Below are 25,029 nucleotides of genomic sequence, written 5' to 3' on the forward strand. Positions count from 1 at the left end.
TTCACTTGACCTAAGTCTCAAAATAATACCTCCAATTTTTTACACCATAATATTACAATTGAGAGAATTAATACGTAACAGTACGCAGTCTTTGGACAAAATATGTTATCTGCTGCGATCTTTACAGATAAAATATTATTGCTGGGAGCTTTACTTTCTTAACTTTTGAATCCAGAGAGAATTAGAAACAACATGTTTAGAAATATCATGACCTTGTTTGATAGTGAGAAGAATCTTTCATGCTTTTACGTGTTCCATCTAAAGTAACCTGTAACTAAACTAAAGTAACCTGTAAGTGAAATTTGGAACAAGGTTAATGCTTAATTGAATGGCTTCAAGGGATTTAACCTGATAATTTCCATAGTATTTTTTTCCGACTAAAGAGGAGGTTGTTGCAATAAATGACAAAATCTTAATTGGCGTTGGTTGATTTGATAAAAAATTTATTAATAACACTTGAGAATTTACCCGACCGCGCCATTATACTTGTCCTTGTCACAGCTGAGCACGTATAATGTAATAATATCCCTTTCATAAGAAGGTTATTAGACAACATTTTTCTGTTGCGCAATGTATGCCTAAAGATAATCCTTTCCTGTAAATAGAACAGTGCTGCATCTTACAGACATGTCACTAACTAAAGAACAAACAGTTTATTTAACCTTTGTTCATTAAAAGCCAAAGGCATTTTATTACAATCGATTTTTTCACTAATAATCAACTAATGCTTTTCCCATGTATCTACCACTGTTTTCAATCAATGTTACCGTGGATACTTTTTTATTACAAAAAAATATTTTAAATTACTAGAAAAAAAGAAGTGCAATATACGTTCTTTGGGACGTCCCAGTAAACACGAGACGTCTTAAACACGTCTTAAAAACGTCTTTTGAAGACCAGATGAGATGTTTCTAAGACATCTTTGACCCGTCTAAAAGCGTAACGCCTAAAGACATCTTTGAGAAACGTAAAAAAGACGTCTTTTTGCGACGTGTTAAAGACATTTTAAAGACGTTTTTGAGACGTTTCCGTAGGTACCAAAACGTCTTAAAGACGTCTTTATTTAGTTTCTTTCAAACGTTACACTGCCAAGGCAGGCCTGCTTCAAATAATTTTAGCCTATGCGTATTAGGATTTTAGTAATTTTAATTCTGATGGAGATGTGACAAACCAAAACAAAAAAAGGGTTAAGAAAACGATGATGAAGAATTTAATAGAAAATTTATATTTATATCATTATATAAATAAACAGTTTAATAAGAATAAAATAATATCACATACAAGCTTTTTTATAAGCAACAACAACGAAAACAAAATCATTACTTTCGGAAACTTTTCTTGTTCTAAAAGATGAATGTTCAATGAGCAACAGATAAGCAACAATTAAGCATTTGAAGCATGTTTAACACAAAATATAGAGTGTAATACTACAAAATTAAAATTGTTGACCATGAACAATAACAGTTAGTATCTTTGAAGGTTGTCTTGAACAACAGCGTCAATTTATTTTCGCCAATTACTAACACTTTGGTCTGAGCTCTGCTTGTAAAATATATCTGTCATATTGTGCACGTTGGATGATGTGTTTATTCTTTGAAGATATATTCCAAACAACTCTTTAATAAAATGCATTTCAGTCATTACGCCAATATAAAAAACTTTATAACATGTGTAACGTGCACTTGAAGCGGAATGGATAGTGAAGCTAAAACTAAGCATTTAAAGTATTATTTTCCCAAGTATTGATGAAAGCTCCCCTTGATTTCAAACTGGCTTAAAACAAGTCGTAAGCATAATCTTCCGCGTGAAGACCAAAAATCAGCAAAATATTTTCTTTATTGTCCATTCATATCTCAGATAAATAAAGCCTTTTGTTTTACTATTTACTTGTTGTTTTATGGAGCACATTATTCTTTTTTGTTCAAAAGTAAACGTCAAATGCAACATTTGTTGAAATAGAACGATGTTTCTTTACAACTTTATTCTATGCGGTCCTTCAAACGCTGTTTCTGAAATGTCAAAAACGTTTATTTCTACACCAATTATTGCGATTATACTTGTCTTACAGAGACCAAATAAAGACGTCTTTGGACGTTTATTTCCAACGAGATTTTACTGGTCTTACAGAGACCAAATGAAGATGTCTTTGAGACGTTTCTTTCGAACGAGATTTTACTGGTCTAACAGAGACCAAATAAAGACGTCTTTGAGACGTTTCTTTAGAACGAGATATAACTGGTCTAACGGAGACCAAATGAAGACGTCTTTGAGACGTTTCTTTAGAACGAGATTTTACTGGTCTTACAGAGACCAAATAAGACGTCTTTAAGACGTTTCTTTCGAACGAGATTTGAGTCGTCTTATAAAGACGTCCTTAAGACGTCTTCGTGTTTACTGGGTGGGGTCTTTTCTTATTTCGACCGACTTTTCTTGCAGTGTTTGTAGAATGATTGCAGAAATAGACACAAAAAAGTGTTGAAACAATTCCTCGAAATTACGATCGAACGTAAAAGTTATGCAATACGATCGTTTTGTATGTTCAGTTGTTGTAAAATTCAAGAAATTAATTAATGGTTTAATGGCAACAGTAAACTCTGTCATCCTACCTTCAATTGGATTGATACCATAACAGGACTGACTCTTTATCAATGTAATTTCAAAGCTTCAAGGGAAATGCTCAACAAACTTGTTAAACATGTTTCATCATACGCATGAAACTATATATTTCAATATTACCTAAATTTGCGAGATTTTGAAAAGAATAAAAATGACAACAAACTGTCAAGCAATATCCACGGTGCATTTTAGGTACATATATATTCACCCTTTGCGAACGAAACGCTTTCAATAACCCTGATGTGCAAAGTTAGTAGTTTCGCGAAATATATATTTCGCGTAACCTGCCATAAATTTATTGAATTTTATGTTTTCCAAATATTATATTTTTTTTATATTAATGATAACTTCATATGGAGAGCCACATGGGAACTGTAAACTTGTAAAGGTATTTCTTAGAAGGTGTGTAGAACTATTATATAAAAATTTCATATCATTTACTTAGTGATAGGCAATTAATTGGGCTACTTAAAAATCTTGTGTACAAACTGGACTCTGTTTTGTATTTCCTGTAGACACGAAACAAAAAGCACCATAAGGCTGAATTAATTTGTTGTTACTGGTTATTTCCCTACTCTACCTAATAAACATAACTCTTTTAATAAATATTTTAATTTACAACTTACCTGACTCGACTTTTCTTGAGTTAGAATAATTTATTTTCAACGTTTCCAAGATAAAATAGAATGGGATATAAATAACTTTATTTACAAAAGAAAATTTTGTATAAGCAACGGGAATTAATTGTGTAAAAAATATTGCGCTGTTACCTCACTAAAATCACACCGTTTTGTACATTTAAAGTCTGTTTTATAAGTTGTTTCGGATCGAGTTGAGTTAATAGAAAATTCAACAAGTTCGATCTATACTTTTTGTTCTGCACTGAGGTAAGTGAAGAAATTATTCTCGTCCCAAAAACTCTTTTTGCTTACTGTTAGTGGTAGACATATAGCATAAGTTAACTGAAACTCCTACGACTGTCATCGTCACTTTAAAAGCTAGATGAAAAGCGTCAAAAAGGTACTAGGCACGGATATAATTTAAAGAAATTTATAATTTATGCTCGGTCATATAAATCCGCGAATCTAACAAAATGATTCTACCCCCTGACTCTGGTATAAACATTGATAAGTATATTTCAAGTTCAGCTTGGACAAACGAAACTTTTAAAACAGGCCTAATGCAGTTAATTAATATTCTTGCTTGAGACTATTAACATGGCGTGAGATAAAACCACTTTTATCACGAATGAAGATTAGTGATTGTCTTTTTAATAAAGCTTTTTGTTGAGATATCAAAACCAAAAATACATAATAGTTGTCTTGTATTCTAATTAATGAAAACTTTTATAATTGCGTTTAGTATCTTCCCTTAATGGCCACGTATTAGACTGGATGATGTATAGAATTTGTGAGGTCATTATGTTACAATGTTCTTATTGTGGACTCAGGCTAGGGAGGGACATCTCAAGTGCAATATCATTAACGGTTTTGCATCCACTTCACAGCTCTGGAAATGTACTACTAAAACGTTTTAACATGTTTAGCTCTGCTATACGGGATGCAAAGAGTTGGAAAAGAAGAATAAGAAAAATCTTATCTGTCGATTATTACATACCGCAAACGAACAATGCTTTTCGATTATGGCGTGGATGACCAGTTGTTCGAAATTAATAAAAGGATAAATACTGGATTATATTGTCATTGTCGTATGACTAATTTTAAAAAACTAATTAAGATAATAAATAGCAAAGGTTTTCCTATTTTTAACAAGTAAATTAAACAATTTTGTTTTGCGTTTTTAACCCAAGTGTGCTCAGTTATGTTTTTTATTATTCATGCAGGTTAAATCTTAACAAAAAAATTGCAGCTGGTTATTTACAACAAGAAAGATAATAAATCTCTGCACTTACCGAGCTCACATAGATATTTGATGACTCAGAACAGTCGTAGAAAGTATTGTTTTAACAAAGAAATTTACGATGACCAGTTTGAAGTTGCGCAAGAAGGAATGCCTTGTTATTCGTTAGTTAGTGGGTTGGAAGTTATGCATTTTATTCACGAAAGAGGGTGAGTTGTAGTTGAGTTGATAGGCACGTTTTGCAAATGGGTAAGTTTGTAATTTTTTCGAAGGGTTTGTTGGTAGTTGTGCAAAATAGATGAATTGGTAAGCACGTGCAAAGTGAGAAGCAGTAGTGAAAGGTGACGGATTAGAGAAGTGAAGTTTAAAAAATGCACTCGAGATGGCTAGGCGTACTCTACAAAATTATTATGGATACTCCATAATAATATCAAAAATAGAAAAAGTTTATTACTGCAAACCAACAAGAGAAAAATATAGACCTTCAACCAACTATGTTCAATAATTTAAGTCACCCACATAACCCGTGTTAAGAAAGATAAAATGGTAGAAAATTTAGCAGATTGTATTTGTCAAAGCGTATAATTTTAAAAACGGATATCTAAAATTGTGGCCAATTTAGTAGTGACAAAAATTTACAACTTTGTTTTTTTGTTGTACTAATGCTTTTATGTTCATATAACCATTTTTGTTGAATCGGATCAACGTCCTATCTTGTTTATAGATGTACAATTCATTCAAGTACAAGGTTGATTTTCTATTCTTTCCAATTTCATCTTCCTTAATCTGATGGATGATCACAAATCAATTTTAGAAGTCTTCTGTAATTATATTTTGGTACATCCAGCTCAAATTGCTAATCCGAGAAGCTGAAAAGCATTTCTGCAAAATTAAGAATTCCACTTGTGGATTGGCTGCAAATATACTGCCATCGGTACGAGTTTGTTTTTAGGTTTGCACTAAAAAAATATGGCTTATGGGACTAATCGCGAGTCGATCATGGCACTTCGTCTTTGTATCTTTGTACAGGATAGACACCTTCGATTTAATTTCCCGATAAGAAGTGCCGTGATACACATCAGCGAGGAAAACCAACATGATATCTCGGATCCAGTTGTAAAATATTGCTTTTCATGGATTACCAATTATGCTATAAACAGCGCTTCTCACCATTTGGCAATATTATGTAACCATCGTCACGTACTAGAAATAAATGGTTGTGTACCTATCGTTGGTCTTCCAGAATACTAGCATACACCTTCCTCCAAGTACCCACGAACCCTGCAGTTGTAAGAATGTAGGAAAAGCTTAGAGGGTCACTTTCTAGAAATTTTTAGTTTTTAAAGGATCATTATTTGAGAAGCGGGTATTTTTATTATAAAATGCAATCGGCGCGCTAATTTGACTGAAAAAGCACTTTCATTATTACCGGACCAAAAGTACGCCAATCTATTTTTTGGATTGTCACTTTAAAAACGTTTTGTCACAAGTAATATAGAAAAAACAAAAATAGGGTGTGATTTTAAGTTTAGAGTTAATTAATCGAAAATATCTTAATAATTAAATACCTTTGCTTTTTTCATTGGTTAAATAAATTGTTTGTTCTCACATCATTGCGATGTCTATCACATACAGCACTGTTCTATTTGAATTAATCTAAATTTCATTAAAATAGCTATTATATTTTACATTCTCAGCTGTGGCTAGGACAAGTATAATAGCACCGTTGAGTAAATTCTTAAAAGTTTTAAATCGATGTTTTATCAAAGAAGCAACACCAATTAATCACTTTTCAAGCATAACAACCACTCTTTTCAAGAAAAAACTACGCAATTCTCATTATTGATATAAAGCCGCTTAAAAGCCTTCAACCAAGTACTAAAAATCATTAAGACTAAAATTTTCTTTATTCACAAGAAAAGATTCCTGTCACAGCTCTTCGAAATACTGTACAATCCATCGTAAGGTGTGAAATGATAATGCAATTTATAATCCGCCCCACCCATCTCGTTGGTTGAACGCTCTACCCTCAAATATGTAAACGCCGGCCTACCAATCTTGTCGAACGCACGCCCTTTCCTTACTATTGAACAAAGAAATTAGTAACGTAACCCTAAAGAAGTTATAATAAGAATGGAGTAAAACTCTCAGAATACTCACATGATTTCAATTAATTAATGTTTCTCCTAATCCACACCTACTCGATCCACACCTCATCAACCAACTATTATGCGACATAAAATTTAAACAAGTCCTCCTTCGTCATCAGATACAATTAGGTCCGCTAAAATTAAGCACAGACATTCTTTTCCCCAAAATGCGTTGCCTGATATCAGAGCTGCTTTCGATATTCAATGTTACAAAGGCAACAGCCTTGGTGACGAGACTTAAAAGCAATTCGAAAATATTTTAGAATCTGGGTCAAGTTATTTTCCAAAATGTTGTCATTAGATGTTTTTGTATTTAACAGTTAAAATAGTGAAGCTACCAGCAATAATATTTCATCTGTAAAGATCTTAGCAGATAACATATTTTGTCTATAGACTGCGTACTGTTACGTATTACGGTTCTCAACTGTAATCTTATGGTAGACAAAGGAGGTATATTTTTACGACAAAGATCAGATTTGTTCTGAGAGAATATTGTTAAGTTGATGATGCAAAAGAAATGCGTGTGTATTCTTTTCCAGTCAGTGTTTAGGATTAATTTATAGGAGGTAGAAATTGGCAACTTTTAAAGACTGACGGAAATGACTAGCATATAAAGATGACGTCGCGGTCAGACGTTAGATCAAAATACGATAAGGAAACACTTGTACTGTGTGTTAATTTGTCTTACAACAAGAACACAAAATAATTTTCTAACGTTAGATTTAGGTGCAATTAATTCTTTGATATGTTAACACGATCTCACGCCATAACACTCCCCCACAGATGATTATTTCTTTACAGCAGGTGTGGGAAAGAGATTGCAGTATAAAAAGAGTATCCAAAATAAAAATTTTAAATTGTGATGTCTCTAAAAAAACACATTCATGTAATTACAGGAAATCAACTTTAGAAAATATTAAAGGAAATACTTTATTAATTAAAGGAAAGAAGTTCTTAGTATTTAGTTTGTTCAGTATATGTAAGAGATATATAAATCCTGTTTATTTCAGACACAATCAAACAGGAAACCATATAACGAACGTGACAGATCCACTTTGGAAGATTTTGTTGTATCTGCGTATTTCTCGTCACATACTCTTCGCATGTTGCACTTTCAGACACCAAAGAAGTAGGTAAATGCAGTCCAAAGAAAGCCGTGATGAAGATATATGAACCTGGTTGCGATATAGTGACAGTAAAAAGCTTCGGCTGCCGTGGATATTGCAAGTCATCATCAGCGTTTGCGAAACTGAACAACACTGAAGAATTACGAGTTAAATGTCGCTACTGTGAGGTGGTTCGTTACGACATTCGATCTGTGCAGCTTTGGTGTCCTTTACATGAAGTCAAGACAAAAACAATCGAGTATCAAGTTGGTTTTATTTGTCTTGTCAGCTAGGTAAACTTTAACTATATTTTTTTATTAGTTGCACTTGTGAAAAGGTTTATCATTATGCTAATTAAAAACAAAATGAAGGTTAACTCATATGTGAATATTGAGTGGTCTATGCTTGTAGAGCTAACTGCTGACAGTTTATTAATGGAAGTGAGATTGAGCACCACAAATAGCATTATTTGTTAATACAGCCTAGAGTATCGAATAATCATCCCCTCCTTTTGATTCTTGATTTTATTTCCCACTAATTCTCTTTTTTTCACTAATTCTATTTCATTTTATAATTTTGTCGGATGTATTTACTTCAGTTATTTACAAATAGAAAACAAATAGAATCTAAACAATACCATTAGGGAGCTGACTCCATACACCAATATGCACACACCTGGAGACCTTCATACATATACTGATCTAACTATTTTCGATTGTTTTTGAAATGCTCACAACTTAAGTTAAAAGCTACTTAAAATTGGGTATATACAGAGTTTATCTGTCAACTTTACCTTATTACACAAAAATAACGAAACAAGAAATTAACGGGTCAATAGTTAATGCCATATAAAATTAACACGATCTCGATTTTGGATTTCAAAGTGTGTGGTGATTAATTCGAATCAACGAATTTCACATTTTCAAAAGGTATTTAATTAACGCGACTTCTTAGAAAGGTTAGAAAGTAACTCAGAAAGCTTTTCCTACATTCTTACAACTGCAGGGTTCGTGAGGAAGGTGTGTGCTAGTATTTCAGGAAAATCAACAGTGCGCTTCAGAAAAAAATGCTGATATGAACACGAAGGCATGAATACAAAAAAAAAGTCTTAAAGTTTTGTCACTACAAATTTGACCAAAATTTTAGAACTCTTTAGTTACCCCAATTATAATCTCTCATGTTTTACACAATTAATTTTATCTTAACGCAGGTTATGTGGGTGGTTTAAATGATTGGACGTAGTTGGTTAAAGGTCTATAATTTATCTTCTTGGTTTGTAACAAACTTTCCCTATCTTCAAAAATAATTTTTTTTGTAGACGTAACACGTACCACCTATATTTTTCCAGACAGATTCGGTTTTAGAAAGCCACACACGTAATAAGTGAGTACGCATAGGCATCTCGAGTGCAGTAATAGGTTCTGATCGCGTTGACATGCACCAAAGTTAAGTCCTTAATACTTTTTTTATTTCTCCATGCTACATTACATTTTTTAAACTACGCTTTTCTAATCCTTCACCTTTCACTACTGCTTCTCACTTTGCAAATATTTACTAATCCATCTATTTTGCAAAACTACCAAATATCACCAAATATCTATGTGAGTTCGGTAAGTGAAGAGATTTGTTATCCTTCTTATTGTAAATAAACAGCTGCAGATTTCTCTTTGTTAACATTTAACCTATACTTAAAAATGAACATAACTAAACACACTACGGTTGATAACGCAAAACAAAAATTTTTAGTTTGTTTGCTAAAAATAGGAAAACCTTTGCTATGTATTATCTTAATTAGTTTTTTAAAAATAGTCATATGACAATAAAAATATAATCCAGTATTTATACTTTTATTAATTTCGAACAGCTGGTCATCCACGCCATGATCGGTTATTCGTTTGCAGCATTTAATAGCAATTCCAATCGACAGATAAGATTCCCCTATTTCGTTTCTAACTCTTTACATCCCATATAGCACAACAATATGTGTTGAAACATTTTAATAGTTCAGAAAAATTCAGAAAAAAAAATTAGCTACCAACACTTTTGAAAAAAAAATCTTGATGTTGTGGTTTTAATTTAAGCGCATGTTAAAGTTCTTGTAAGTTCTTCGTACAAGCTATTTTACATAACATTTCCAGAGGTGTAAAGTGCATGCAAAGCAATTAATAATGTTGTATTTTTAAGATGTATCACAGATACTAGCCTGGGTCCACAATAAGAACATTGTAACGTAGTGCCCTTACAAATTCTATACATCACCCAGTCTAATACGCGTTTATTCGGTGAAGATACTAAAAGCAGTTATAAAAGTTTTCATTAATTAAAATACAAGACAGCTATAGTTATGTCGGTTTTGATATCCCAACAAAAACCTTTAATCAAACCACAATCACTAATCTTCTCCCGTGATAAAGAAGGTTTTATCGCACGCCATGTTAATATTCTCAAGCAAGAAAATTAATTAACTGCCTGAGGCCTGTTATATAAGGCTTGGTTCTCAACTGGCACTGAAGAGCACTAGAGAGAGATTAAAATTGAGCACTGGAAAATGAGCGTCGGTTTAGTGATTCACACTATAAGAGAAAAATACTTAATATAAGATCTCTTTGAAGCGTGGAACGTACTCTATTTCGTCATTTGGAAATCATGTTCTGTACAAAATACTTCTGCACGAATGTCGGCACCGTTGATCTCAGAAGAACACAATGAAACTATAACAGCACTAAGCCTCAGTGCTCGTTAATGCTCGAAAAACAGCACTAATGAGCGACAATGAACACTAAGAAGCGTTGAAACTGATTTTCATTTCCGAAAAAACACGAGATATCGCTCGTTAGTGCTCTTTAGTACCAGGTGAGAACCAAGCTTAAGTTGCGTTTGTCCGAGCTGTACTTGAAATATACTTATCAATGTTTATGCCAGGCGTTGGATGTCGTGGGAGTTTCAGTTACCTAATGCTATATGTTTAACACAAACAGTAAGCAAAAAGCGTTCTGGAGACGGGGATGTGTCACTTACCTTAGTGCAAAAGAAAAAGCATAGATCAAACTTACTTAATTTTTAATAAGCTAAGTTCGGTTTGAAACAACTTATAAAACAGACTTAAAAAATACAAAACGGTGTGATTTTAGTGTGGCAACAGCGCAATATTTTTTACACAATTAATTCCCGCTGCTTATACCAAATTTTCTTTTGTAAATAAAGTTATTTATATCCCACTCTATTCTAACCTGGAAACGTTCATACTAACTCAAGAAATATCGAGTCAGGTAAGCTATGAAATAAACAATTAAGAATACAATGGTTTGTATTTTCTAAACTAATAGTTTTATGCCGCCACACGGACGACAATCTTCAGTAGTAATAAAACCTAACCAAAAACGTTGCAATACAATGGTATCAAGAATTACAATACAATGGCATCAAAAATGGACGTAAAAATGACGTCGGTCGCGTGAGACGTACGTAGCCAGATAAAATTTGTTCATGTGTCTGCATTTCGCCACAATTTCAGTTCTTTTATTGAGCAGATTGTTGTCAGGGTAGAATCCAATTTATTACTATTTTAAATTGTGTTCAAAAAAACAAAGAGTGTTTGACAGCAAACAGGGTTTATAGTTTCCAATTAAAATCTTATATAACTTTTACGTTCGATCATAATTTCGACGGAATGTTCCGCACTTTTTTCCTGTCCATTTCTTCGACCATTTTACAAACACTGCAAAAAAAGTTAACCAAAGAAAGAAAACACGTTTCAAAGAACGTGTAGTACTATTTTTCTTTCTAGTAATTTAAAAATTTTGTTTTTTTTGTGATAAAAAAGCATCAACGGTAGCATTGATTGAAAACAGTGGTAGATACATGGGAAAAGTATAATAATTAGTAAAAGAATTAATTGTAATAAAGCGCTCTTGCTTTATTATAGACATTGATGAAATAAACTGTTTGTTCTTTTGTTAGTGGCATGTCTATCAGATGCAGCACTGTTCTATTTACAGGAAAGGATTATCTTTAGGCATGCATTGTGCAACAGAAAAATGTTGTCTAATAACCTTCTTATGAAAGGGATATTATTACATTATACGTGCTCAGCTGTGACAAGGACAAGTATAATGGCGCGGTCGGGTAAATTTTCAAGTGTTATTAATAAATTATTTATCAAATCAACCAACGCCAATTAAAATTTTATCTTTGATTGAAACAACCTCCTCTTCCTTCGGAAAAAAATACTTTGTATACTATCAGATTAAAATCCTTGAAATCATTCAAGTAAGCGTTAACCTACTGCAAATACAAATATCGCTTTTCCTTTCTGGAACCAACACATCATACGAATTTGTTCCATATTTCATACATTAATTTTTATCTCCAACCAACCCAACCAGGTCAAGTAAGTGAATATCAGATGATGTGAGCGGCTTATTAAAATAGTTCTTCACTACAAGAAATAAAAACAACAGAAAGTCATAGCGCATCCGTTTATCCATACTCAGGCGAGTATAATCGGTGTAAATCATATTGAGAAAGAACTACTTCGCGCATCACTAACATACGGCGTGGCAGTATGTTAAGAATGGACACACGGACGTGCCATGATAAAGAAATACCTATACATACATGACATACGGTTAAATTATCTTCACATAGTGTAGTGTGTTCGTCTCCGGCTCTAAGTTCTGGAGACCGCAGATCAAACACCGCTTACTGCCAGGCAGTGCGTTAGTGATGCGCAAAGTAGTTCTTCTTCAATATAAAAATGTTTTGTCTAAACAGGACATTGTCAATTGATGACGCAAAAAATGTCTGTGTGTTCTTTTTCAGTCAGCCTTTAATTTTAAGTTTTAGAAAGTAGAAATTGTGAAAGTTTGGTAACAGACTGACGGAAATGACTAGCATATAGACGAGGTCGCGGTTAGACATTCATTTAAAATAAAATGTTAAGTAGATAATAAAAAAATCACCTTCTTTTATAAAAATAATCGCAACTACTTAAGATTTGGCAACTTTTATTAATAAAACATTATTATTAAAAATTTATATTAATTAGTGTATCAAAAAACCACTCGGATGAATGACATAGCGACACCTTATGGAATATCGTTTCCACGATTTTTGTGACGTCAGATATTTTAGGGTATCGTAAATTATGATGAGGAAATACAAGGTGAACAACTAGCTACTGAATTCAAATGAATTCCTTTACACAACATCGTCATAAAAGAGAGACTAGGAAATTGAAAAAAATCAAAGGCTTTTACCGTGACAATAAATAACTAAAAATAGAAACCTAAAATGTAGAAATAAAAAAATAAAAAAAAAATTCATAGTTTCTAGCATAACTGGTGATACCAAAAAATCGATGAAAATATTGAGAAGTATCTCATATTTTTTTTGTGCGATAAAATATATAGCTATCCAACATTGAAGAATGACCACTTTGTCTTGTAATGCATATACGATGACAGCACTTAAAAAAACACGTTGAATTTGCACGTATTCCCCTGAAAATACTTTGCAAGAATTGAGACGCCTGTCGAACGTTTATGAAGTTTTTAATCGTGTATGTCAATTTGTTTGGCAACAAGAACACAAAAGAATTTCCAAAAGCTAAATTCAGAAGCAATTAATTCGTTGCTATGTTAATACGATCTCACGCCATAACACTCCCCCACAAATGATTACTTAGTTACAGCAACTGCGGAGAAGAGATTGCAGTATAAAAAGAGTTTCCCTGCATACTCGTTATTTGAATGAGGTATGTACTGGAAGATGAGCTGTTGTTGGAAAAATCATTATCCAAAAAATAATAATTGTGATGTCTCTAAAAAGGCCATTTATTTGGTTACAGGAAATTAAAATTAGAAAATATAAATAATTAAGGAAAATGCTTTATTAATTAAAGGGAAGAAGTTCTTAGTATTTAGTTTTTTTATTATTTATAAGACTTGTATTCCTGTTTGCTTTAGATACAATCAAAAACCATATCACGAACGTGACAGCTCCACTTTGGACGATTTTCTTATTTAAGATGAAGAATCTGTTAAACATTTACGTTTTTCTCTTCGCATACTATTCGCATTTGTCACTTTCAGACACGACCGAAGTAAGTAAATGCAATCCAAAGAAAGCTGTGATGAAGATATATGAACCTGGTTGTGATATAATAACATTAGAAAGCTTCGGCTGCCGTGGTTATTGCAAGTCATCGTCAGCGTTTGCAAAAGTGAGCAGCAGTGAGGAATTACGAGTTAAATGTCGCTACTGCGAAGTGGTTTGTTACGACATTCGATTTGTGCAGCTTTCGTGTCCGCTACACGAAAACAAGACAAAAACAATCGAATATCGAGTTGCGACAAAATGTCGCTGTCGAAAATGCTAGCAAAAAATGTTTGACATTTAAAACAAATTTTATTTGTTTTGTCAATTAGGTAATCTTTAACTAAATTTATTTATTTATTAGTTACACTTGTAAAAAAGGTTTATTATTATGCTGGTAAAAATGAAATGACGGTTGCGAATATCCCATGTATGAATGTTGAGTGGTCTTTGCTAACTGCTGACAGTTTAATAATAGAAAAAAATTGCAAATATCTTTATTTATCAATACACTCTAGAGTATTAAATAATCATCTCCTTTTTTTGATTTCTTAATGTTTTTCAACTAACACTAAGAATTTATTATTAAAATTATTATTATTGTTAAAATTATTTTTTTTTCAGTTTTTTACAAAAACACGTAAAATTTTAGCACTACCACCAGGATACCCAATACACTAAAACCTTTCAAGATTCATGTAGCCTGGAGGCCTCTATACATATACTGATCTAACTACTTCTGATTTTTTTAAAATGCGCACAATCTCAGTTAAAAAGCTACTCAAAATTGGGTATATACAGAGTTTATCTGCCGACTTTACCTTATTACACAAAAATAACGAATCAAGAAATTAACGGGTCAATAGTTAATACCATCTAAAATTAACACGAATTTCGAAATTGGATTTCAAAGTGTGTGGGAATCAACGCCAATCAACGAATTTCAAATTTTCAGATGGTATTTAATAAACTCGGATTCTAAAAAAGATAGAAACTTTTTTACCGATTAAAAACTGAGAGAATAAAATAGAAATAGTGAAATGTCATCACACGTCTTTTATTTTTTGTCTAAAATGCTCAAAAAAGATTATAAAGTGATCCTCCAAGCTTTTTCCTATGTTCTTACAAATGCAGGGTTTGTGAGTACTTGGAGGATGGTGAGTACTAGTATTTCCGGAAGACCAACAATGTGCTTCGTAGCAATCACATCGATAGGCACGCATCCATTTGTTCTTAGTACGTGACGATGGTTGCATGATATAATCAAATGGTGAGAAGCATTGTTTGCAATATAATTAGTAATCCATGAAAATTAATATTTTACAGCTGGATCCGAGATGTCATGTTGGTTTTCCTCGCTGATGTGTATCATGGCACTATTTATCGGGTAATTAACACAAGGGTTTATCATGTACAAAGATACAAAGGTGTAGTGCCATGATCGACTCGCAATTGGTCCCATAAGCCATATTTTCTAAGTGCTTGCTAAAAAACAAACTCGTACCGATGGCAGTACATTTGCGGCCAATCCACAAGTTAAATTCTTAATTTTACTAAAAAGCTTTTCAGCTTCTCGGATCAGCTATTCAAGCTGGTTATAACAAAATATAATTAGAGAGGGCTTCCAAAATTGTTTTTGTGATCATCCATCAGATTAAAGAGGGTGAAATGCAAGCGGAAAAAATAGAAAATCAACCTTGTACTTGAACAACGTATGGTGACGTTTATAAATAAAATGTTGTTCCGATTCAACAAAAAAAGTTTTAAATTACTATTTTGGCCAAAATTTCAGAACTCCTTTTTTGAGAATTATGAGTTACCCCAAATATAATCTGTCGTGTTTTACACAATTAATTTTATCTTAACGCAGGTTATGTGGGTGGTTTAAATAATTGGACGTAGTTGGTTCAAGGTCTATTTTTTCTTTTGTTGGTTTGCAGTAGTAAACTTTTCCTAGTTTTGATATCATCTTCAAATATAAATTTTTTTGTAGACGTAACACGTACCATCTATATTATTCCAGATAGATTTGGTTTCAGAAAGCCACACACATACTAAGTGAGTACGCATAGGCATCTCGAGTGCAACAATAGGTTCTAACCACGTTGACGTGCAACTAAGTCTACTCCTTAATATATTTTTTATATCTACATTCCATATTATATGTTTTAAATCGTGCTCCTCTAATCCTACCCCGTTCACTACTTTCTTCTCATTTTGTACATGTTTACCAATCCATCTATTTCGCACAACTAACAACCCACCTGTCGGACAACTTGCAACTTACAAACTTAAGTTTCACCCACTTGAAAACGTTCCAGCAACTCAACTACCAACTCACCCTGTTTCGCAACAACACTCCCTTACAAAAAAACAAGGCAAAATAGGAAAACCTTTGCTATTTATGATCTTAATTAGTTTTTTAAAAATAGTCATACGACAATAAAAATATAATCCAGTATTTATCCTTTTATTAACTTCGAACAGCTGGTCATCCACGCTATGATCGAAAAACATTATCCTTTTGCAGCATTTAATAGCAGGGCTAAATATGTTGAGACATTTTATTAGTGCAGAAAAATTCAGGAAAAAAAGTTATTAAGATTTTCAAAAAACAAACACTGTTGTAGTAGATTTAATTTAAGCATATGTTGAATGGTTGTTAGTTCTTCGTACTAACTATTTCACATAACATTTTCAGAGCTGCAAAGTGGATGCAAACGTTAAATGATGTTGCATTTTGAAGTGTCCCTCAGATACTAGCCTGGTTCCACAATAAGAACATTGTAACGTAATGACCTCACAAATTCTATACATCATCCAGTCTAATACGTGGCTATTAGAGGAAGATACTAAAAGCAATTATAAAAGTTTTCATTAATTAGAATACGAGACAACTATTATTTATTTCGGTTTTGATGTCCCAACAAAAAACTTTATTAAAAACACAATCACTAATCTTCTCTCGTGATAAAAGCGGTTTTATCTCACGCCATTGACATTAATTAACTGCATTAGGCCTGTTATATAAGTTTCGTTTGTCCGAGCTGTACTTGAAAATATACTTATCAATGTTTATACCGGACTCAGGGGGTAGAATTATTTTGTTAGATTCGCAGATTTACATGACAGAGCAAGAATCATAATGCACGACTAGTCCCTTATTAACGCTTTTCATCAGGCCTACGAACCTGCAAAGTGACGATCGATATCGTGGGAGTTTCAGTTACCTAATGCTATATGTTTAACACTAACAGAAAGCAAAATGAGTTCTTGGGACAGGGATGTTTTCTTCACTTACCTCAGTGCAAAAGAAAAAGCATAGATCGAACTTACTTAATTTTTAATAAGCTCAGCTTGGTCTGAAACAACTTATAAAACAGACTTAAAAATACAAAGCGGTGTAATTTTAGTGTGGTAACAGCGCAATATTTTTTACACAATTAATACCCGCTGCTTATGCAAAATTTTCTTTTGTAAATAAAGTTATTTATATCCCATTCTATTTTATCTTGCAAACGCTCAAAATAAATTATACTAACTCAAGAAAAATCGAGTCAGGTAAGCTGTAAATTTAAATATTTATTAAAAGAGTTATGTTTATTAGGTAGAGTAGGAAAATAACCAGTAACAACAAATTAATTCAGCTTTATGGTGCTTTCTGCTTCATCTATGCAGGAAATACAAAACAGAGTCCAGTTTGTACACAAAATTTTTGAGTAGCCCTATCAATTGCCTGTCACTGAGTGAATGATATGGCATTTAATTTAGTTTTCTCCGTCTTTACACTGTCTACAAAAAACCTTCACAAGTTAAAAGTTCCCATAGTCACTGAATGGCTCTGCATATAAAGTTATAACAAATACAAAAAAGTTACAAAAAATACATAAAATTCAAATAATACATGACAGATTGCGCAAAATAAATATTTCACGAAACTATCAACTTTGGGCATAAGTGTTATTGAAAGCGTTTTGTTCACAAACTGTCAATGATTGTATATGTACCTAAAATGCACCAATAATATCGCTTGACAGTTTGTTGTCGTTTTTATTCTTTTCAAAAATCTCTCAAATTTAGGTAATATTGAAATATATATTTACATAAATGTAACAAGACCTGTCTACTAAGTCCATTAAGTGTTTTCTTTGAAGATTTGAAGTTACATCGGTAGAGAGTCAGTTCTATTATGACATCAATCCAATTGGAATCAGGATGACCATAAACGAAGATTAAAAAACCCTCAGGCGCTGAAATTTAATGTGTTGGGTTGGATAAGTGTCGCCCTCTTTTTAAAACCGTAGTCTGAAACAAACAGAAATTATAGTTGTCAATTACCTTGATTTTTTTAATTTACAACAACAGAACATACAAAGCGTCCTTATTGTATAGATTTTTCATTGAATCGTAATTTCGACAAAATGATTCTGCACTTTCTTTGTGTCCATTTCTAGGACCATTTTACAAAATCTGCAAGAAAAGTCCTCCGAAGAAAGACAACACGACTCTCCTTTTTTTTCTAGTAATTTAAAAAAATTGTTTTTGTTGTAAAACAAAAGCAGCCAGCATTGATTGAAAACATTGTATAAAGTGTTAGTGGATAATTAAAAGAATCAATTGTAATAAAGCGCTCTTGCTTTATTATAAACATTGATGAAATAAACTGTTTGTTCCTTTGTTAGTGACATGTCTATCAGATGCAGCACTGTTCTATCTACAGGAAAGGATTATCTTTAGGCATGCATTGCGCAACAGAAAAATGTTGTCTAATAACCTTCTTATTAAAGAGATATTATTACATTATACATGCTCAGCTGTGACAAGGACAAGTATAATGGCGCGGTCGGGTAAGTTCTCAAGTGTTATTAATAAATTTTTTATCAAATCAACCAACGCCAATTAAGATTTTGGTTGCTTGATGGCATTGCGCCTCTCTGCCCTTTATACAGACTGAGCACAATAAGCATGAAAGATTCTTCTCACTATTAAAAAAATGTTCGAGAAATCTAAAAATGATTTAGCTGCTAGGTCAAGTCATTTTTAAACATGTTGTTTCTAATTCTCTCTGAATTCAAAAGTTAAGAAAGTAAAACTACCAGCAATAATATTTTATCTGTAAAGATCGCAGCAGATAACATATTTTGTCCAAAGACTGCGTACTGTTACGTATTATGTTACAGTATTATGGTGTAAAAAATAAGACATATTTTTCAAAACTTAGGATAAGTGAAGATCAGATGTTGTAAGTGGCTTATTAAAATAGTTCTTTAACACAAGATGAATTTCTAAAAATAAATGAGAACAATAGAAAGGCTACTCAATAAAAGTCATGGTGCATCCGTGTGTCCATTCTCAGCAGAAAATGTTTCACCCCAATCGGTCCTCCGATCATGCCGGCGAGTATAATCGGTGTAAATCATATCTAAAAAGAACTACTTCGCACATCACTAACATACTAACATACTAACATACTAACATGCTGTATGTTAAGAATGGATATACGGATGATGTGCCATGATAAAGAATTACCTATATAAACACGCCTTACGGTTAAATTATCTGCGTGCATTACTAACATATTGCCGTACGTAGTAATGTGTTCGTCTCCGGCTTCAAGTTGTGGAGACCGCAGATCAAACACCACTTACTGCCAGGCAGTGCGTTAGTGATGCGCAAAGTAGTTCTTCTTCATTATAAAAATGTTTTGTCTAAGCAGGAAATTGTCAAATTGATGACGCATAAAATGCCAGTGTGTTCTTTTCCAGTCAGTCTTTAAGTTCAATTATAAAATGTAAAAATTGTGGCAGTTAAACAGACTGACGGAAATGACTAGCATATAAGACGACGTCGCGGTTAGACGCTTGCTCAAAATAGAATGTTAAGTAGATAACAAAGAAATCAACCAACTTTAAAAAAATAAACGCAGCTACTTAAGATTTGGCAACTTTCAGTTTATAGTTATTTGAAGTAACTAAATGAAAATTTTATTATTAAAAATTTATATTAATGCTGCATCAAAAAGCCACTCAGGATGACATCACATAGCAACAACTTGTGGAATGTAATTTGCAAGATTTTTGTGACGTCTAGATATTTTAAGGTTTCGTAAAATTTGATGAGGCATCAGCTACTGCAAACAACCTCGTCTTAAAAAAAAGGCTAGGAAAATAAAAAAATTTTAAAGGTTTTTATCATGACAGTAACTAACTAGAAATGAAAATTTGAAAGTTATAAAAGAAATCTAAATAAAAAATTCATAGTTAAAGTCTTTCCCAAGTCTGGTGATACCAAAATATTGAGAGGTATCTTATATGTTTTTTTGTCCAATAAAATATATAGCTGTCCAAGATGGAAAAATGATCACTTTGTCTTGTCATGCAGAAACGATGACAACACTTCAAAAAAAAAAAAACACATTGAACTTGCACGTAATCACCTGGAAATACTTTGCAAGAATTAAGACGCATTTGTTGTAATAGCCTGTCGAACTTTTATATAGTTTATATTCGTGTGTGTCAATTTGTTTGGCAACAAGAACACAATAGAATTTTCAAACGCTAAATTTAGATGCAATTAATTCGTTGCTATGTCAACACGATCTCACGCCATAACACTCCCTCACAAATGATTATTTAATTACCGCAACCGCGGAGAAGAGATTACAGTATAAAAAGAGTTTCCCTGCATACTCGTTACGTTGAATGAGGTATGTACTGGGATATGACCTGTTGTTGGAAACATCGTTAGCCAAATTAAAATAAAATTAACTATGATGTTTCTAAAACGGACCTTCATGTAATCACAGGAAATCAAATTTAGAAAATATAAATGATTAAAGGAAATGTTTTATTAATTAGAGAGAGAAAGTTCTTAGTATTTAGTTTGTTTATTATTTATAAGACCTGTATTCATTGTTTATTTTAGATACAATAAAACAGGAAACCATATCACGACAGTGACAGATCCACTTTGGAAAATTTTGTTGTTCAGGATGAAGAATCTGTTGAACATCTGCGTATTTCTCTTCACATGCTATTCGCATGTTGCACTTTCAGACACCAAAGAAGTAGGTAAATGCAGTCCAAAGAAAGCCGTGATGAAGATATATGAACCTGGTTGCGATATAGTGACAGTAAAAAGCTTCCGCTGCCGTGGTTATTGCAAGTCATCATCAGCGTTTTCGAAACTGAACAACACTGAAGAATTACAAGTTAAATGTCGATACTGCGAGGTGATTCGTTACGACATTCGATCTGTGCAGCTTTCGTGTCCTTTACACGAAGTCAAGACAAGAACAATTGAGTATCCAGTTGCGACAAAATGTCGCTGTCGGAGATGCTCGCAAAAAATGTTTGACGCTTAGAATAAACTTTTATTTGTTTTGTCAATTAGATAATCTTTTAACTAAATTTATTTATTTATTAGTTGCACTTGTGAAAAGGTTTATTGTTACTGATAAAAACGAAATAACTGTCAAGAATATCACATATATGAATGTTGAGTGGTCTATGCTTGTAGAGCTAAATACTAACTGATTGAGCACCACAAATATCTGTATTTATCAATACAACCTAGAGTATCGAATAAACATCTCATCCTTTTGATTTTTGAATTTTTTTTAAGCAACATTTAGAATTTATTAGTAAAATTATTGTGTAAATGTTTTAGTAGGTCAAAAATATTTTTTGAGGAAGTTACTTTCTTTTTACAATTTTGTCTGATTTATTTACTTCAGTAATTTACAAAAACACATAAAATCTCAACACTATAAGCTAAAACTTCAGAGGTGCATGTACCTCGGAGATCTCCATACATATACTGATCTACCTACTTTTGGATTATTTTTAAAACGCGCGCAATTCCAGTGAAAGAGGTGCTCAAGATTAGGTATATACGGGGCTTTCCTGTCAAGTTTACAGTAGTAGTCTGATAAATCAGGAAGGTTTAAATCACTTTTTGCAAATAGTAAAGATAAAATGCGATGATAGCCGTGAATGTCCCAACATGCTGATGTCAGCAAAGGGTACAGACGGACAAAACAACGCTCATAGTCACTGATCCGATATGACGGCGAAGGTTAAAAATGAAGCCATGAAGTAAGCAAGCAACAAGACACGAAGGAGAGGACACAACCGACACAGAGTTTTATTTAGCCAACTATGAAACACAGAGAAAAAGATGAACCGCATTATCAATATAGTATTACACATAATATATTCATAATAAAATAACTTTAAGAAAGAAAAGTTTTAGAATATCTTGTTTGGTAGACAGCTAGTAAAAAAGAAATGGTTGCATGTTTTAAACTTTACTTTGTTTTGACATTACTATTTTTAAGTCATCCAGAATTCGAAAATTTGTAATTAATTTAAGTAAGCCGGTCATTCACTAAAAACAACCATCTTGACGAAATATGAGTAAAAGACAGCAGAATGAACGAGGAGATTGATTTAAAAGGATAACCTCTCTCGTGTGAAAACAATTACATTCCTTGGTTTATTCTCTAAAAAATATATTTTTATTAAGATTCTAAAACATATTCTGCAGACGTAAATCGTTCAACTATGCATAACAACTTCCTTTTACACCCAGACTTATATTTTTGTGGATTGGAATTGAAACAACTATTGGTTAAGTGATTACGCATAGCCATCTCGAGCGCAATAATAAATTTTAACCGCATTGACGTAATAATGTCGTGTGCTTAAAATGCCACCAAGTGACTCTGTCATAGAAACTTTCCCGCGAAATGAATTGCAATTTGACACCATTTTGTTTATAATTCTTTAGTCCTAATATTCTTCCGGTTTAAAACTTAAAAAGTAAAAAACTAAACCTCTCTCATTCAACCTGCATGTTGTGATTCAAGCAATCACCAAACCACACTTCGCAAAACTACCATTTAAAATCCTTCTACAAGCAACCACCTTCTTGCATAAGTTTTAAACCTACCCTTCGCAAAACTTCCAACCCATCCCCTTGCGCCATCATTTTTTTCTTATTAAAACTAAAATTTCATCCTCTTGCACAAATGACGTGCTTAACTCTTGAATAATCATATATAAACCTTTTATGTAATGCCTATCACACTCTTTCACATCTGTCATCCTTTTAACTTCTTACACAACTATAAATACCATTTAACCTTCTCGCGCAACAACTATTCCACTTTATTCCACAATTACCACCCGCATGCGCAACTACCATTCAACCCCCTTTCACAACTATCATTCAACCCCTCTCACAACTATCATTTATCCCCCTTCCACAACTATCATTCAATACCCTTCCACAACTATCATTTTACCCCCTTCCACAACTATCATTCACCCCTTTTCACAACTATCATTTACCCCCTTCCACAACTATCATTCAACCCCTTTCCACAACTACCATCCAAGCCCCTTCCACAACTATCAATCAACCCCCTTTCCGCAACTATCAATCAACCCCCTTTCTGCAACTATCATTCAACCCCCTTTCCACGACTATCATTCAACCCCCTTCCACAACTACCATCCAACTCCCTTCCACAACTATCAATCAACCCCCTTTCCGCAACTATCATTCAACCCCTATCACTACTATTGCTTCACTTGACTGGGAATGTGAGTAACAAAGCGAATTGTTGAAAAATCTACTATCATGTATGCTAAATGTAGAAACACATCGCTGTTATTTTAATAGTTTCGTTAAAAATAGTCTTACGGTTACATTTCCTTGATTATATAAAAAATAAATTTCAGTATTATATTTTTATTATTTTCGAACAGCTAGTCTTTTACGTTGTGCTTACAAAAGCTTTTTTGTTTGCAGCATTTAATAGCAAATCTGTTTGTTGCACAAGATGTGGTTAATTGGAACAAGCTTTTTGTTATAAGATTATCAAAATTATGATCGGGCTGGTTGTTATTTTTGCTTCTCTATTGTCTTAAGCAATTTGTCTATTGTTTTTAACCTATAATCCCAAATGAAAGGGGATGAAATCATAATAGTAATGAACCGCAACCTTCTCATACATATAGTATAGAAATATATGTGACAAAAATCTTGGAAGCTACCATGATTCAGATAGCGACGATTCTCCTGGCATTTAACACTGTGGATAATGATAAAGAAATTGATGTAGTATTTAAATGAAATAAAAAAGTATACGAAAACAATTAGATTTTTTTTTCACCTGACACCAAACTTTTAGTCGGAGGAAAGTGACTAATTCTATGTATTGATGACTAGAGTTTCCCCGAATAACATTTTCAAAATGAACATGTCATTATTTACCATGGACCTCAGGCTATTTAGATAGATTCGTGGACATAAATGACGTTAGTTTTTGCTGACGGCTACATGACAAGGTCTTCACGCACAGTCCTCGATATGAAAGAGCGAAAAGGGGTTCAGGGGAGGAAATGGCATACTATAGCATGGTGTTTTAGTTGGAAGCAGCAAATGTGTACTTCTCTAGCAATGCCACCATTTTACAAACTCTACAAACGAAATTCGTCCAAGAAACAAACGTTTAGAAAACACAAAATCCAATGATTTCTTCTTTTTTATCCTTTTATTAGCAGCAGTTTAGAAGAAAAAGTAGAAGTTAAGAAAATAATAAAAATTATTGCTATAAACCGCACGAAATCACTTAGAATTGTTTTAACTTGATATAATTCATTTCTTACATAATGAACTCACGAATGTGAAGACGTCATTAACATTTACGTGCCATCCGAAAAAATCTACCTGGCTAACACATTGCCGCACGTAGTGTGGTGGGTTTTTTCGCGGTTTTCACTTGATTAAATGTCGCTTGCTTGTCAGGAGGTAAATTAGCTCTACTGCGATTTGACAAGTACACGTTATGAAGAAAATAATATTTAATTTGCTCACAAAAAAAGTCAGAATTAATTCGACCTTATCACAAAAATTTTGAAAATAAGCATCCACAGTAGCATTGATTGAAAACAGTGGTAGATACGTGGGAAAAGTATTAGTGGATAATTAGTGAAGAAAATCAATTGTAATAAATGCCTTTGCTTTATAATAAACAAAGGTTAACTATACTGTTTGTTCATTTGTTAGTGACATGTCTATCAGATGCAGCACTGTTCTATTTACAGGAAAGGATTATCTTTAGGCATGCATTGCACAACAGAAAAATGTTGTCTAATAATCTAGATTTCTTATGAAAGGTATTATTATATTTT

The 25,029-nt window shown here is 32.9% G+C and overlaps 1 protein-coding gene across 1 annotated transcript; it reads left to right on the plus strand.

The window, feature by feature from the left end:
• Positions 1-18,179: 18,179 nt before the first annotated feature.
• LOC130622484 (thyrotropin subunit beta-like) lies at positions 18,180-22,192 on the plus strand. The gene is made up of 2 exons (XM_057437940.1): positions 18,180-18,675; positions 20,753-22,192. Exons 1-2 carry the CDS (start codon positions 18,635-18,637, stop codon positions 21,189-21,191), a joined length of 480 nt encoding a protein of 159 aa, XP_057293923.1. The 5' UTR covers positions 18,180-18,634; the 3' UTR covers positions 21,192-22,192.
• Positions 22,193-25,029: the final 2,837 nt, after the last annotated feature.

This window comes from Hydractinia symbiolongicarpus, chromosome 12 (assembly GCF_029227915.1).
Source record: "Hydractinia symbiolongicarpus strain clone_291-10 chromosome 12, HSymV2.1, whole genome shotgun sequence".
Taxonomy (NCBI): Eukaryota; Metazoa; Cnidaria; class Hydrozoa; order Anthoathecata; family Hydractiniidae; genus Hydractinia; species Hydractinia symbiolongicarpus.

Excerpts from the sequence above, each read along its gene's own strand:
- LOC130622484 (XM_057437940.1), top strand. The coding sequence starts at position 18,635 with ATGCTCAGCTGTGACAAGGACAAGTATAATGGCGCGGTCGG. Across the intron at positions 18,676-20,752 it reads AAGTATAATGGCGCGGTCGG|ATACAATAAAACAGGAAACC; the intron begins GTAAGTTCTCAA and ends TGTTTATTTTAG.